This window comes from Esox lucius, chromosome 11 (genome assembly GCF_011004845.1).
Source record: "Esox lucius isolate fEsoLuc1 chromosome 11, fEsoLuc1.pri, whole genome shotgun sequence".
NCBI lineage: Eukaryota > Metazoa > Chordata > Actinopteri > Esociformes > Esocidae > Esox > Esox lucius.
The window spans coordinates 6,040,479-6,058,063 of record NC_047579.1 but is presented as its reverse complement, the minus strand read 5'-3'; the positions used below and the strand labels follow the sequence as shown (position 1 = coordinate 6,058,063).

At 42.5% G+C, this 17,585-nt stretch overlaps 1 protein-coding gene across 1 annotated transcript in view; it reads left to right on the top strand.

Moving 5' to 3' along the window:
* The window catches only part of LOC105008725 (NACHT, LRR and PYD domains-containing protein 12-like), a 39,300-nt gene that overhangs the window by 19,347 nt on the left and 2,368 nt on the right, over nucleotides 1-17,585 (top strand). Inside the window, exons 6-7 of the mRNA XM_034295654.1 lie at nucleotides 14,402-14,538; nucleotides 16,048-16,221. Of these exons, the coding sequence (XP_034151545.1) occupies nucleotides 14,402-14,538; nucleotides 16,048-16,221 (311 nt within the window). The remainder of the gene's footprint in view (nucleotides 1-14,401; nucleotides 14,539-16,047; nucleotides 16,222-17,585) is intronic.

Sequence of the window (17,585 nt, the reverse complement as noted above, 5' to 3'; positions counted from 1 at the left end):
TTGTGTTGCCAGACGTTTGTTTAAACAAATTGATTTTACGTCTTACAAGCGCATTTGGAATAGTTGTAAAAGGCATGTTGAGACATGCCATGGCCTCTAAAAACACCCCCCACCCCAACGGTCTTCTATCGTCAGCAATTTTATTGGTTGCTGTCACACTTTTAACAAGATCCAACAGGTGGGAGCACCTGATTATCTCTCCCTTGAAAACAAATTCACCATTTGAATTCCATGAAGTCAAATCTTTAGACCTGTGCATTCTATTAAGAATATATTCAACATTCTTTCTACGCCTCGCAGGCACATTATCCAACATTTCATCAACAAGGTCAACATTTCGGTCCACAGTTTGCTTAGTCTCAGTCACGTTTACTACATCAGACCCTGTCTCAGACCCGGGTAGACTTAAAGTCAGGGTGTTTGTATCAAGCTCCCCCTGGCGCACAACAGTCAAAAATCTTTGTAAAATGGCAGAGTATCTTTTAGCTTTCTCATGTAAATCCATATCAGGCTTCAACAGTATATTGCGAATCGATGAGTCCAAATCATTTTCAACAGATTGTCTTACATCGGTGCTAGTCGTTTTGGATTCTCGCAGTTTTTCTAACTGATGTTGTGGCACCAGAAAAATTTTCTGAGCATGCTCCATGTTGTTTAACCCTGTCTCGATGCAATTAGACTGGTTAAGAATGGAACTGCAACGCTCAGTAACGACAGTAGAAAACCTCCAGATTGGTTGATGGTTTTTCTTTTCCTTGCAACTGAAGTGTTCTTTCTAGACATGTATATAATTTTGTCTTTTTGTCTCTTTACTTTTCGGAGCTGCGATTCTGTTAAGGGTATATTTCCGCGCCTTAGATTAAGCGCTATTTCACAGAGTGATAGAATGAGGTCGGTGGAGGCTGATTCTAAAATAACTTTTCGTTGACTTGCCGGTGCCTTAAATATCATCTTCAAAGGTGGTAAATTTCGACAAATGCGTTTAGACATGATCAAACTTTCTTAGGAACGTACACGACAGGCCAATCCCCTGAAAATAACCCTGTTCTCAGAACGGTAGTCTTCTGGTGTTGTAGCTTTAAAGTCAATAAGTAAATAACCAAAAGGCGGATGTGTTTCATCTTTAAAACGCGCCATGAAGAATTGAGAAAGATCGGGGTATATCTGTCTGCCTAAAATGCTAATCTGCTGATTGTCGCGGGGGTTTTTAAACAAGATGAGGTAGTTTGTGTTCAAGTTAATAGTTCTACTAGATTTGCCTTTAACTAACAGGTAAATTGCACTCAGGTTACGGTGGTGTGAATATTGTGTGAAAACTCTCTCCATCTCCAAACTCTGCACTTTTCAGTAAATTGTCAATAATTAAAAGGTTGTTTTTCTGAATCGGTAGCAGATTGTCATCACACAGCGATGTTGGTAGACCTTCTATAAAAGTAAACTCCCTCACCTTCAACATTTCGTCATACAGCTGTTGCCAACATGAATAAACCCAGACAATATTTTGAATTTCTTTGGAGAAAACAACGTCAGCATCATCCAGCAACATCTTCACAAAATATGTTTTACCAGAGTTACTGGGGCCACTAATGACACAGCTGAATGGGTGTTGTAGTCATGGGTCAAAACCGCTATCCATCCTAGACTGTGGTTTAGTACCCATAAGGCCTTGTGCTGTAATCAGGGACAAGTACACGCTTGTTGTACACAACTCTGAAACGCTTAGACACTACTCGGTTTTTCATCGTGAATGTTATTTTATCTCTAGCAATTGTGTCTGCATTAGCAAGGACGTGATCATCATCACCACCCTCGCCTCGTACAAAGTTATTAACCAGTAATGTTAGCGTCTCCAAGCTTACAATGGTTGTGTTGTAGGTTTTGAGCGTAATGCCTTTTGCTTTGAGACAGGTCAGACCTTTAACGGTTTTGTAACCGTACGTCTCTGGCCCACCACTAACAAAATGAGCGATACTGTCACCATCCGGTAACTCATCGGTCAAGTCACCCAAGAACGGGCCCAGTGGGGGCACCCAATCCCCATGGCGTGTGACAAAGATCACGGAATCAGTGTCTGTGTAGAGTACACGTCTATCCAACCTCTCCAAGAGTGAATACAACTCGAGTCTAGCATAAGCAGTTGTGCATGCGCCAATAAAAATGTTGCCGTTACGTGGTTTGATTGGTGTCTGTTTTGTGTAATGCCACTGTACCATCGCAACAGTGTCTGAGATGAACGAGAAATAACCAACATCTATTTCACTGGAAAAAAAGTAGTGGCTAAACTCTGCCGGATCTGTAATTAACATTGTGTTCATAAGGTTTGTCCGCTCACCCATCTTACCCCAAAGACTATTCATTGCCAATTTAGCCAAAGATCGCCTACCACTGTTTACAACAATGTTTTCCTTGTCAAGCTGCACACCCTCCTTTTCATGATATTCATGGATATACTGGTCTTTAGCCTCATCGTCAACCACTGATGGCGGGAAGATGCTAGCTTCCTGCTTGTGCTTCAGGAATGTTCTCATGTAATCTGCAAAAAGATCATCTGATGTCCTGGTGAAATCCCAGACTTCTAATATTTTCACAATGCGGTAACCCTTCTCAACAGCCTTAACCAGCTCAATAGAAACCCAAGTACCGGTTAAACATCTTTCTGAAGCAGTATGTGAACAATCAGTTACCTGGTTTTCAGACTCTGCGCATAATCTACAAAGAACAGCTTACTGCCAACCCTGTGTGGTAAAACGGGGTGATAAAGGCCTTTCGGTGGACACACTGTAGCCTTAACAATACCAAAGTAGTGTCTAGTGGTTTGAAATCTCGAAAGATTATGTCTGGATGCCCAATTTGGAGCGCGTTTCCAAAGAAGAGTGGGCAAATATTGCCAAATCAAGATGTGCCATTCTAATAGACTCCTACCCAATAAGACTGAGCACTGTAATAAAATCAAAAGGTGCTTAAACAAAGTATTAGTTTAAGGGTGTGCACACTTATGCAACCAGGTTATTATGAATTTTTTATTTTTCCCCCTCAAAGATTTCAGTTTGTTTTTCAATTGAATTTTTCACATTACAGGTCACATTAAAGGTGGAAAACGTTCTGACATGATTTATCATTGTCTCATTCTTTTACATCACAAGTACCTGGAATTCTAACAGGGGTGTGTAGACTTTTTATGTCCACTGAACGTATTGGCAGAGAATCGTTTTGCTCTTTAAAAAGTAAACCATGGAGCTTCTTGGGCCAATGATGCCTGAACTGTGTGTTACAGCAGCATTTTGTATATTTACGTGTTCAGGGTTGTTGTGGGATTGAGAATTTCACTTAATCCATAAAGTTGATGATGGGTTATTAAGAATTGCAGGTGGTTGCAGGTGAAGAAACAGCTGACCCACCACTACTGTCTTGGGTGTTTATGTGGAGGTCTGACTTTAAAAACTGAATCACAACAAAATAAAAACGATCATCACAGAATTAGGAAAAATATTGAACAGATTTTATTGGGTCCTATTCAAGTAAGATTTTAATGGCAGAAGCATCTTGTGAAATTATACTTGAAAGTGCAGAGACTTTGTACATGTGACTGACAATATTAATTATTTTATGTACTAGTTGCATTCTAGTGTGATGTATTGTAATGTCAGATTTAAAAGTAAATCTAAACTAAAAGTAGAGTTGACATAACAATGATGTAATGTACAGATGCTATTCTAAAGTTATTCTGAACTATTATTCTGTTTGAGACATCATGATATTCTCTCTCCAGACTGGCAGGTTGTGGAATCACTGAGGAAGGCTGTGCTTCTCTGGTCTCAGCTCGGAAGTCAAACCCCTCACATCTAAAAGATCAGGATCTGAGTAACAATGACCTGAAGGATACTGGAGTAGAGCATCTCTCTGCTTTGCTGAAAGATCCACAATGTAGACTGGAGACTCTGAGGTGAGTAGTAGTAATTTTTTTATGATAATCTATATAGGAAGTTTATTTTCTATACAGGAAGTTACATTCTAGTGTCACATTGGCAGTTTCAGTATTGAACGTATACACCAAAGATGAGTTGCCATGAGAATGATGTAATATTATTATGTTCTGATGTTTCATCTAAACAGTATAACAATCTCTCTCCAGACTTGCAGGTTGTGGAATCACTGAGGAAGGATGTGCTTCTCTGGTCTCATCTCTGAAGTCAAACCCCTCACATCTGAAAGAACTGAATCTGAGTAACAATGACCTGAAGGACACAGGAGTAAAGCAGCTCTATGCTTTGCTGAAGGATCCACAATGTAGACTGGAGACTCTGAGGTGAGAAATTAATAAACAACAACACAACTGACAACATAACGATAACCATGACAACAACACAACAGAAGGGAAATACCAATGTCTGCTGTGTTCCCACCTCCACCTGCTCTGAGCTGCCAGCAGGTCCAAGCCTCCATCCCTGGTAAAGACCAAACCCTGTCAGACATCCCTGCAGGTCCAAGCACAGCCTTTCACATGGGCGACCTGTGTTTGACCTGAGATCAGCCACGATTAACACTTCTGTTGTGGGCCGGCTGAACTAGACATGCCTGGTTTCTTGTTTTGAGGTGTGTGTAGATGCTGATATTGCCTGCCTCACTCAACACTGGAGCACTCTGACAGAAACCATGAGCTCACTCAGACAGGTCTGTGGGTCTAGTAGTGATGCACTGGTTGTCTCATAACCCACAGCCCAGGGGTTATATCCACCATGCAGCCAGGCAGAGGGTCACTAAATATTATTTGGGTAAAGGGCAGGTTGATTTACATTTCTAACCCTAACAATGTTTTTGTAATGATCTGTTAGTTCTGACAGACTTAGACAATAGTATGCCTCTGAAGTAGGCTACATTTCAGTATATCAGGACGTGTCTCTCTATCACTCAGTGTGAATCTCTTTATATACAGTAGTGGTTCCCAACCAGGGGGACAAGGACCACTAGTAGTACGTCTCCAATCCACAGATCTACTGGGTACAAGGTTGTTCCATTGATAATGGTTTATACTGTGAACTAAGTCAACACCTGTCTGTTATTGTTATTTATCTCAGACATGTGATTAAGATAACAAGATAAATATATTTATTCACATTATGTGACAGATCTTTGTCTACAGTGGATATAAAAAGTCTACACACCCTTGTGAAAAGGCCAGGTTTTTATGATGAGATATGAGATAAAGATAAATTATGTCAGAACTTTTTCCACTTTCAGTGTGACCTATAATGTGAACCATTCAATTGAAAACGGAAATCTTCGAGGGGGATATTTTTCTGAATTAACCTATCACATTCAAACTCATGTTAAATAGAAGTCATAAGCAAGCAAGCAAGTTTATTTATATAGCACAATTCATACATCCAAGCAATTAAATTTGCTTCACAAAGAAAAATATAGGAAACAACGGTAACATGAAGTAAAATACTCAAATGGAAACATCAAGACAAATGACTACATCATAATAAGAAAAAATACAATAAGAAAACATATAAAGATTAAAAATGGGATAAAAACATAGGAAGCTATAAGGCTAAACAGTGTGGTTAAATGTAAGTTTTCAGTCATAGGCACGTGAGAAGAGAAGTGTTTTTAACCTGGATGTAAAAATTTAAATATTTGGGCCATGTCTAAGATCTTCTGGTAGTTTATTCCAGTTGTGTACAGCATAAGTTCTTAAAGCAGCATCTCCATGTTTAGTTTGGATTCTGGGCTCTACTTGCTGAACTGTGTTCATTGAACTAAGAGCCCTGCTCGGTTTATATTCTTCAAACATATCAGAAATGTATTTGGGTCCTAAACCATTCAGAGATTTATAAACTAAAAGCACCACTTTGAAATCTATTCTGTAACTGACTGGAAGCCAATGCAAAGATTTAAGAACTGGAGTGACGTGCTCTGTTTTCTTGGTCCTGGTTAACATTCTATCAGCAGCAGTCTCTTTTTCAGGAGTCCAGTTAAAGCTGTTTGATGTTCCATTTGGAATTAATGGAGTTCTAAAGTCATAAACCCACACGGCTCAACATCTCCTCCGAAATCGCTGAGGCCATTACAGTATTCAACCCTACTGGAGATAAAAGCATGGATGAGCTTCTCTTGGTCTTTTTGGGACACGAAGCCTTTGATTCTGGCTATATTTTTCAGATGACACAATGCTGTTTTGTGACCGCTTTGATATGACTGTTAAATGTGAGGTCTGAGTCTATCAGAACTACAAGATTACGCACTTGATCCCTGGTTTTAAGGGCCAGAGAATCCAGTTCTTTACTAATACTTGTTCTTTTATTTTTTTTGTCAAACACAATAATCTCAGCTTTATTTTGGTTTAATTGTAGACAATTTCTGTTCATCCAGGTAATTATGAGCTCTATAGAGTGACACAGAGATTCTATTGAGCAGTTGTCATTTGGTTCGAGAGCCATATATATTTGAGTATCATCGGCATAGCTGTGGTAGTTAATGTTGTTGTTCTGTAGAATTTGGCCCAGAGGCAGCATATAGAGATTGTACAGAAGTGGGCCGAGAACTGATCCCTGTGGAACTCTGCATGTCATAGCCACCCTATCAGATTCATGATTACCAATGGTGACAAAGTAACTCCGGCCATCTAGATAAGATCTGAACCAATCAAGGACCGTCCCGGAGAGTCCTACCCAATTTTCCAGCCTACCTGTAAGTGTTCTATGATCTACAGTGTCAAATGCTGCACTGAGATCCAATAGAACTAGAACTTTTATTTCATCTGAATCAGTATTCAGCCGTATGTCATTTAAAACTTTAATCAGGGCCTTTTCAGTATTGTGGTGAGATCGGAAACCTGACTTAATTTTTTCTGAGAGACCGCTTGAGGTCACAAAATTGCTGAGTTGATTGAAAACAACCTTCTCAATTATCTTGGTTATAAAAGGGAGATTTGATACAGGTCTATAGTTGTTCATTATAGATGCATGCAGTGTTCTCTTTTTTAATAGGGGCTTAATGGCAGCTGTTTTTAGAGACGGTGGGAAAATGCCTGATTGCAGATAGCTATTAATTTTTTGCTGTAGGTCCACTGTTATAGATTAAAGAAAAAAAATCTAAGTCTGACGGCAGTGTGTCGAGACAGCAAGTGGAAGCTTTAAGATATTGAACTGTTTCTTTTATTGATTTTTGATCAATTGTATTAAAATGCAACCTAATAACAAAGTTATGTCTTGGTGGTCAACTGACTCAGCACTTATTGTTGGAGAGATAGCTATGGCTTCAATAAACTGAGCATTGGTACTCTCCTTAATGTACCCTTTCTTAACAGAAACAGAGTTTTCTGGAACATTTGGGGTGAATCAAAATAAAACCATGACAGAGGAAATATCGAGGCCTTCAGTGATAACCAGATCTTGAATGTGTCGTTGAGTGTGTGTATGCTCTTTCACATGTTGAGTGAGATCAAAAGTGTCAAGTAGTGCAAAAAGTTATTTGGCATTATTGTCTGTACTATTATTTATGTGGATGTTAAAATCCCCTGTAATAATAAACAAGTTATAATGAACTGATATAACAGAGAGTAGTTCAGCAAAATCATCAATAACATTTTCAGAATATCGTGGATGTCTGTAAATGGTTAAAAACAAGATTTTGGGGGTACCCTCAATGTAAAACAGAGATATTCAAAAGAAATAAAATTACCTAGTGTATTTTCTTTGCACTGGAATGTATCTTTGAATAGGGAAGCAGCTCCTCCTCCTTCCCTACCATTTCAACACGTATTCATATAGCCACATTTTTCGGGTGCTGTCTTTTTAAGAAGGGCACTACAAGCCACGTTTCAGTGAGAAATCTAGGTTGTAGGATATTATAATCTAATTTACCAAGAATGATTTGTTGGTGAGAAATCTGATATTAAGTAAAGCCAGCTTAATAGATATAATAGGGGTTTCTGGACTAGTAGGTTGACGTGTTACAGTTAACAGATTAGACAAGTTTACTTTATGGGTTGCATGCTCACGGTTCCTTCTATTTCTAATCAACACAGGAATAGAGATACTGGATCCTAGCTTGTACTCAAAACAGTCGGCATTGCTATTTTCACAATAGCAGGGACCCGAAGCACATCACTGAGTATATTTTGTGCACTGTGGAAATAAAGGACAAGGTTGTTGACGATGTGGCAGTTGTCTAAGCAATCGTTTTACACAAGGGGAGGAGTGGGACATAGGGAGAGATGAGCTCTGCTCTCTTTGGTTAGAACTAGCTCCCTGATTGGTGAATGTGGTGGATTGGGGGGAGGGTGAGTGTGGAAGAGGAGGAGAGGGGGAGTGTGATAGAGGGGGAGAGTGGGAGTGTGATAGAGGGTGAGAGGGTGAGTTTGGTGAAGTGGGGGTGGGAGTTGTTGTTCCCCCATTTGGGACAAGGAGAACTTCTGGAAGTATTGGGTGATTTTAGTTAGAGGGTCAGGAGAGGGGGGTTGATGCTCTGCCTATGAGTACTGTCCTTCATACTTATCTTGTTGTATGTTTTCCTTTGTAGAATGACAAAAGACCCAGTGTGGATAATAATCTGCATGTTGCTTGGATGTGTAGAGAGAATAACTTGCAACATTTCTTTTAGCTCTCTGACCAATGTGTCAGCCATGGTTAGGATTTCAGTCTTTACCATTCTGATATGCTTGGTTATTTCATCCCCAATCAAGGTAGTATCAGACTTATTAGATGTGGAGTTAGCAAAGTTTCTTCTTTTCCTCATCCTATCAGTGGTTTTAGGGCTATTTCTTAGATTTTGGTTAGCCCTAATGCTAGTGTTGTGGTTAGCTTCCCTAGGTTCATTTACACACATTTTGTTCTGAGTCAGTGGATCTTACCTGTCTTGCAATGTGAGTTCAGGTGGTGTATTGAGGGTTGGTGCTCCCAAAATTGTGATTTCTTGGATTTGCCTCAGCGGCGTACAATGTCAGGCCAAGTCCCCACTGGAGTTGATACCTTCGGTCTAGCCTCGGTGCTGTGCCAGTAAGATGTGTCATTGGGGAAGGCTGGTTTGAAAGCCTCTGTGGTTAATCCAGTAGCATTTGCACATTGCACAGTGTCAGCCAGGTCTGTGACAGAGTGGTCTAGATTTGAAGTAATCCCTTCTATACCAATCTGTGTCTGTCCGTTAGCATTTGGTAGTTTATCCCCTAGAGCAGCTGCTACAGAGTCAATGAATTGTTCACTCTCTCATATTTCAAGCTGTGTCATCGTCTCATTCAGCCGTTTGCTCTGAAATTGCTCTGATCTGTTCACCAGTTTAGACTGCGTTTTATCAAGTATAGAGAAATCTTTAGAGCTCTCTATCCTTATGTTAGCCTGTTGTGCTATGTTAGCATTAGTTGATTCACCTGCGAGACAAGACCCACAGTCCGAACGGAGGGGCGCTCTGGTGACTAAATCTTCTAAGCGGTTGATCCGTTCCTCCAACAGCTGTCTTAGCTCCTCCATCATAAAAAAATCCCTCAAACATACAAAAGAACTGTGCTGACACCTGCCATAATTTAAAGTGACTCTGATTATTCAAAAATAAAGTTCAGCTGTTCTAGTAGGATTTTTTCTGACATTTTCTAAGTTGCATCTCAGAGCAAAAGCCATGGTATGCAGAGAGCTTCCAAAGCATCAGAGTTATCTCAATGTTGAAAGATATCAGTCAGGAGAATGGTACAAAATAATTTCCAAACCATTAGATATACCATTGAACACAGTGAAGACAGTCATCATCAACTGGAGAAAATATGGCACAACAGAGACATTACCAAGAACTGGACGCCCCTCCAAAATTTATGAAAAGACGAGAAGAAAACTGGTCAGGGAGGCTTCCAAGAGGCCTACAGCAACATTAAAGGAACTGCAGGAATTTCTGGCAAGTACTGGCTATGTGCTACATGTGACATCAATCTCCCGTTTTCTTCATATGAATGGGTTATGGGGTAGGGTGGCAAGACGGAAGCCTTTTCCTAAAAAGAAAAACACCCAAGTCCGGCTGAAGTTTGCAAAAACAAACATCAAGTACCCCAAAAGCATGTGGGAAAATGTGTTATGGTCTGATGAAACCAGGGTTGAACTTTTTGCCCATAATTCCAAAAGGTATGTTTGGCGCAAAATCACCACTGCACATCACCCAAAGTACACCATACCTACAGTGAAGCATGGTAGTGGCTGCATCATGCTTTGGGCTGTTTTTCTTCAGCTGGAACCGGGGCCTTAGTCAGGGTGGAGGGAATTATGAACAGTTCCAAATACCAGGCAATTTTGGCACAAAACCTTTAAGAAGTTCACTTTTCAGCACGACAATGACCCAAAGCACATGTCCAAATCCACAAAAGCATGGCTTCACCAGAAGAAGATATACGTTTTTGAATGGCTCAGCCAGTGCCCAGACCTGAATCCAATTGAACATCTGTGGGATGATCTAAAGAGGGCTGTGCACAGATGTCCTCACAAATCTGACCGATTTGGAGCCCCCCATGGTGAGAGGCGGCGGGTTGGTGTGGCTTTGTTCATAGCTCCCCAGCTGGAAAGTGCTGGAGTGCTGGAAAGTGCTCCGATTGGGGACTAACCCTAACCCTAACCCGTGATTGGGATGAACGGCCCCCCTGATCTGAACCCGAGCGGTGTTCAGTTATTGGACTTCTTTGCTAGTCACAGTTTGTCCATAACTAACACCATGTTCAAGCATAAGGGTGTCCATCAGTGCACGTGGCACCAGGACACCCTAGGCCGCAGGTCGATGATCGACTTTGTTGTCGTTTCATCTGACCTGCGGCCGTGTGTCTTGGACACTCGGGTGAAGAGAGGGGCGGAGCTGTCAACTGATCACCACCTGGTGGTGAGTTGGATCTAAAGGCGGGGGAGGAAGCTGGACAGACTCGGCAGGCCCAAGCGTACTGTAAGGGTCTGCTGGGAATGTCTGGCCGAGTCTCTTGTCAGAGAGATCTTTAACTCCCACCTCCAGCAGAGCTTCGACTGGATCCCGCGGGAGGCTGGAGATATTGAGTCCGAGTGGACAATGTTCTCCGCCGCCATTGTCGAAGAGGCTGCTCGGAGCTGTGGCCGTAAGGTCTCCGGTGCCTGTCGAGGCGGCAATCCCCGAACCCGGTGGTGGACACCGGAAGTAAGGGATGCCGTCAAGCTGAAGAAGGAGTCCTATCAGGCCTGGTTGGCTTGTGGGACTCCTGAGGCAGCTGACGGGTACCGGCAGGCCAAGCGGACTGCAGCCCGGGTGGTTGTGGAGGCAAAAACTCGGGCCTGGGAGGAGTTCGGTGAGGCCATGGAGAAGGACTATCGGCTGGCCTCGAAGAGATTCTGGCAAACCGTCCGGTGCCTCAGGAGAGGGAAACAGTGCCCTACCAACGCTGTTTACAGTAGAGATGGGCAGCTGTTGACCTCAACTGGGGATGTCGTCGAGCGGTGGAAGGAGTACTTCGAGGATCTCCTCAATCCTGCCGTCATGTCTTCCATTGAGGAAGCAGAGGATGAGGGCTCAGAGGTGAACTCGTCCATCGCCCGGGCTGAAGTCACAGAGGTAGTTAAGAAACTCCTCGGTGGCAAGGCACCGGGGTTGGATGAGATCCGCCCTGAGTACCTCAAGTCTCTGGATGTTGTGGGGCTGTCTTGGTTGACACGCCTCTGCAACATCGCGTGGCGGTCGGGGACAGTGCCTCTGGGATGGCAGACCGGGGTGGTGGTCCCTCTTTTTAAGAAGGGGGACCGGAGGGTGTGTTCCAACTATAGGGGGATCACACTTCTCAGCCTCCCCGGGAAAGTCTATGCCAGGGTTCTGGAGAGGAGAATACGGCCGATAGTAGAACCTCGGATTCAGGAGGAACAGTGTGGTTTTCGTCCAGGCCGTCGAACACAGGACCAGCTCTATACCCTGTACAGGGTGTTGGAGGGTTCATGGGAGTTTGCCCAACCAATCCACATGTGTTTTGTGGATTTGGAGAAGGCATTCGACTGTGTCCCTCGCGGCATCTTGTGGAAAGTGCTTCGGGAATATGGGGTCCTGGGTCCTTTGCTAAGGGCTGTCAGGTTCCTGTACGACCGAAGCAGGAGCTTGGTCCGCATTGCCGGCAGAGACAACAGAGGGATTAGAATCAGTACCTCCAAATCCGAGGCCATGGTCCTCAATCGGAAAAGGGTGGCTTGCTCACTTCAGGTTGGTGGAGAGTGCCTGCCTCAAGTGGAGGAGTTTAAGTATCTAGGGGTCTTGTTCACAAGTGAGGGAAGGATGTAACGTCCCTGTCCTGTCCTTGTCCACGTGGTCATACTTCTGACCTAGTCTAAAATCAAATAGACTCTGGATTTAGCCCAGAGAAATGTATTTATTATTCCAATTGGACTCTTTATATCTCACCCGGCACAGCCAGAAGAGGACTGGTCACCCCTCTGAGCCTGGGTCCTCTCTAGGCTTCTTCCTAAAATTCGACCTTCTTATGGAGTTTTTCCTAGCCACTGAAATGTAACACTACTGTTGTTTGCTCCTTGGGGTTTATGACCAGGTGTCTTTGTAAAGCACTTTGTGACAACTGCTGTTGTAAAAAGGGCTTCATAAATACATTTGATTGATTGATTGGAACGGGAGATTGACAGACGGATCGGTGCAGCTTCTGCAGTAATGCGGTCGATGTATCTGTCTGTCGTGGTGAAGAAAGTCAGAGCAATTTACCAGTCGATTTTCCGGTCAATCTACGTTCCTATTCTCACCTATGGTCATGAGCTTTGGGTCATGACCGAAAGGACAAGATCCCGGATACAGGCGGCCGAAATGAGCTTTCTCCCCAGGGTGGCTGGGCGATCCCTTAGAGATAGGGTGAGAAGCTCGGTCACCCGGGAGGAGCTCAGAGTAGAGCCACTGCTCTTCCACATCGAGAGGGGTCAGCTGAGGTGGCTTGGGCATCTGTTTCGGATGCCTCCGGAACGCCTTCCTGGGACGGTTTTCCAGTTCCGTCCCACTGGGAGGAGACCCCGGGGAAGACCTAGGACACGCTGGAGGGACTATGTCTCCTGGCTGGCCTGGGAATGCCTCGGTGTCCCCCCGGAAGAGCTGGAAGAAGTGTCTGGGGAGAGGGAAGTCTGGGCATCTCTGCTTAGACTGCTGCCCCCACGACCTGGCCCCTGATAAGCAGAAGAAAATTATGATGATGATGACGTGTTCAGGGTTGATGTGGGATTGAGAATTTCCCTTAATCCATATAGTTGAGGATGAGTTATTAAGAATTGCAGGTGGTTGCAGGTGAAGAAACAGCTGACCCACCACTACTGTCTTGGGTGTTTATGTGGAGGTCTGACTAAACTGAATCACAACAAAATAAAAACGATCATCACAGAATTAGGAAAAATATTTAACATGTTTTATTGGGTCCTATTTAAGGAAGATTTTAATGGCAGAAGCATCTGGTGAAATTATACTTGAAAATGGAGAGACTTTGTAAATGTAAAATAAATGTTATGTACAGGAAGTTGCATTCTAGTGTAATGTACTGTAATGTCAGATTTAAAAGTAAATCTAAACTAAAAGTAGAGTTGACATAACAATGATGTAATGTACAGATGCTATTCTAATGTTAATCTGAACTATTGTTCTGTTTGTGACATCATGATATTCTCTCTCCAGACTGGCAGGTTGTGGAATCACTGAGGAAGGCTGTGCTTCTCTGGTCTCAGCTCTGAAGTCAAACCCCTCACATCTAAAAGATCAGGATCTGAGTAACAATGACCTGAAGGATACGGGAGTTGAGCATCTCTCTGCTTTGCTGAAAGATCCACAATGTAGACTGGAGAATCTGAGGTGAGTAGTAGTCATTTTTTGATGATAATATATATAGGAAGTTTATTTTCTATACAGGAAGTAACATTCTAGTGTCACATTGGCAGTTTCAGTATTGAACGTATACACCAAAGATGAGTTGCCATGAGAATGATGTAATTTTATTATGTTCTGATGTTTCATCTAAACAGTATAACAATCTCTCTTCAGACTTGCAGGTTGTGGAATCACTGAGGAAGGATGTGCTTCTCTGGTCTCAGCTCTGAAGTCAAACCCCTCACATCTAAAAGATCAGGATCTGAGTAACAATGACCTGAAGGATACAGGAGTTGAGCATCTCTCTGCTTTGCTGAAAGATCCACAATGTAGACTGGAGAATCTGAGGTGAGTAGTAGTCATTTTTTGATGATAATATATATAGGAAGTTTATTTTCTATACAGGAAGTAACATTCTAGTGTCACATTGGCAGTTTCAGTATTGAACGTATACACCAAAGATGAGTTGCCATGAGAATTATGTAATATTATTATGTTCTGATGTTTCATCTAAACAGTATAACAATCTCTCTTCAGACTTGCAGGTTGTGGAATCACTGAGGAAGGATGTGCTTCTCTGGTCTCAGCTCTGAAGTCAAACCCCTCACATCTGAAAGAACTGGATCTGAGTAACAATGACCTGAAGGATACAGGAGTAGAGCAGCTCTATGCTTTGCTGAAGGATCCACAATGTAGACTGGAGACTCTGAGGTGAGAAATTAATAAACAACAACACAACTGACAACATAACAATAACCATGACAACCACACAACAAAAGGGAAATACCAATGTCTGCTGTGTTCCCACCTCCACCTGCTCTGAGATGCCAGCAGGTCCAAGTCTCCATCCCTGGTAAAGACCAAATCCTGTCAGACATCCCAGCAGGCCTGGAAGGAAACACCACAACTAACAGGACCACCATGACAAACAAAAACATATTCTTACATAATGTTCTGTTAGTCCAAGTATATGCAACATTAGAACTAATCTTCATTCCACCCCTCTGATGTTCACTGATCCACCATTCATTCCCAGTGTTTTATTATTATTCTTTCATTTTGTAGACATGGTGTCTCATAGGGACTTGAATTTCCCATCTGCTACATTTCTTCAGGAATTGTCTGGTTGCATCATACTGACGCTGCCTGGGGATCTAACATAGTGCAGAGTAATTTGTCTCAGTGCTGAGAAATATAAATATAATATTGTCCCGTAATATTAATAATATTTACCATCACATTTCGCCTGCTTTAAAGGTGCAGTGAATCTCTCTGTATGTGTGTGTGTGTGTGGTTCCTTAATTCTAGCTCAGTGGTTGTGACAGTATATCATGTGATCTACATGTGGAACAGGTTGTCATTCACTGTGTATAACATTATGCAAGAATTCGTAGATGTTTTAATGAGGTGTGTGCAGTTGCTGATATAACCTGCCTCACGAATTTCAACAGTTGATCAACACCGGAGCACTCTGCCAGAAACTGTGAGCTAATTCAGACAGGTCTTTGGGCCTTGTAGTGATGTACTGGTTGTCTCATAACCTACAGCTCAGTGGTTATATCCATGGTGCAGCCAGGCAGAGTGTCAGAAAATACTGTTTGGATAAAGGGCAGGTTGATTTACATTTCTAACCCTAACAATGTTTTTGTACTGATCTGTTAGTTCTGACAGAATTAGACAATAGTTTGCCTCTGAAGTAGGCTACATTTCAGTATATCAGGAAGTGTCTCTCCATCACAAAGTGTGAATCTCTTTATGTACAGCAGTGGTTCCCAACCAGGGGGACAAGGACCACTAGTAGTACGTCTCCTATCCACAGACCATATTTATGCTCATTTTGTGACAGACCTTTGTCTACGTATCGGCAGAAAATCGTTTTACTCTTCTGCAAAGTGAAAAATGTAGCTTCTTGGGCCAATGATGCCAGAACTGTGTTACAGCAACATTAGGGTAGATGTGGGATTGATACATTTACTTTATCCATATAGTTGAGGATGGGTTATTAAGAATTGTAGGCAGTTGCAGGTGAAGAAACAGTTGACCCACCACTACTGTCTTGGGTGTTCATGTGGATGTGTGACATTAAAAAATGAATCAAAACAAAATAAAACAGTGTTCATGAAATTCGGAAATAAAAACAATTTGGAAAAACAATTTTTTCAATGGACAGAGACTTTGTAAATGTGAGTAGTTTGTGAACTAATTATCAACTCTTTGCAGGTTGTCAGGCTGCATGATCACAGAGGAAGGCTTTGTCTCTCTGGTCTCAGCTCTGACTTCAAATCCCTCACATCTAAAAGAGCTGGATCTGAGCTACAATCACCCAGGACACTCGGGAGTCAGACTGCTCTCTGCTGGACTGGAGTGTCCATACTGGAGACTAGAGAAACTAAAGTATGTTCTTTACATGTCAATCAGTACTTAATCGTGTTTGATGAGAAATAATGTTTGTTAGCCTTATTTAAAGTCTCAAATGATGTGATGCTCTTGATGACTGCTGTCTGATTCCCTAATATTTACTTTCATTATTAGAACAGCAGATTCCTGATAGTGATCTTTTGTCTCTTTGTTGGGGTTTGGCACTGTATTTCATGTGTGTCTGTCCGTGAAGATAATATATCCTGACTATATACACTACCGTTTAACAGTTTCTGGCCACAGTGTTGTCCATTCAAATACAGAAATATAGTTTAGACATTGTTAATAGTTGTAAATGACTATTGTCACTGGAAATGGCAGATCTTTTATGGAATATCTACATAGGCTTAGTGAGGCCCATTATCAGCAATCATCACTCCTGTGTTCCAATGGCACATTGTATTTGATAATCCAAGTTTATCATTTTAAAAGGCTTTTACAATTATGTAAGCACAGCTGAAAATTGCTATGCTGATTAAAGTGGCAATAAAACTGTCCTTTAGACTAGATGAGTATATGGAGCAGCAGCAATTTTGGGTTTGATAACAGGCTCCTGAAATTGTGCTGTGGTATTTGGCACCAAGTCATTAGCAGCAGACCCTTCAAGTCCTGTATGTTTGCGAAGTGGAGCCACTGTGGATCTGACTTATTGGTCCGGCACATTCCATGGATGTTCAATCAGATTGAGATCTGGAGAATTTGGAGGCCAGGGCAACACCAAGAACTCTTCATCAGGTTCCTCAAACTAATTTGGATCAATGTGCGCAGTGTGGCAGAGCATAGCCCAAAGCATCAAACCCCCTCCACCGGCTTGTCATCTTTCCATAATGTATCCTGGTTCCATCACTTCCCAAGGTAAACGGCGCACATTTACACAGCTGTCCAGGTGATGTAAAAGGAAACAGTCATGGGACCCAGCGATCTTACAGCACTCCAAGGTCCAGTTGCAACGTATGCGCTTTCAACAGTAGACAGGGGTCATCATGGGCACCCTGACCAGCCCCAAACGTAGCAGGGTGTGATGCACAGTGTGTTGTGACACATTCCTCCTGTAACCATCATTACAATTGTCAGTGACTTGTGCCAAAGTAGACCGGTTCAGACCGGACGGGATTGCCTTTGTGACTCTTGTGCATCGATGAGCCTTGGGCACCCAACACCCTGTCTCCGGTTTGTCCTCCTCACACTAATGTCAATAAGTCCTCACCACTGATGTCCGGGAACACCCCACAAGGCCATTTGAACACATGCTCTGACCCAGTTGTCTGGAAATAAAAATGTGGCCCTTGTCAAAGTCACTCTGGTCTTTAACCTGCCTGTTTCTCCAGCATCCAAAATGT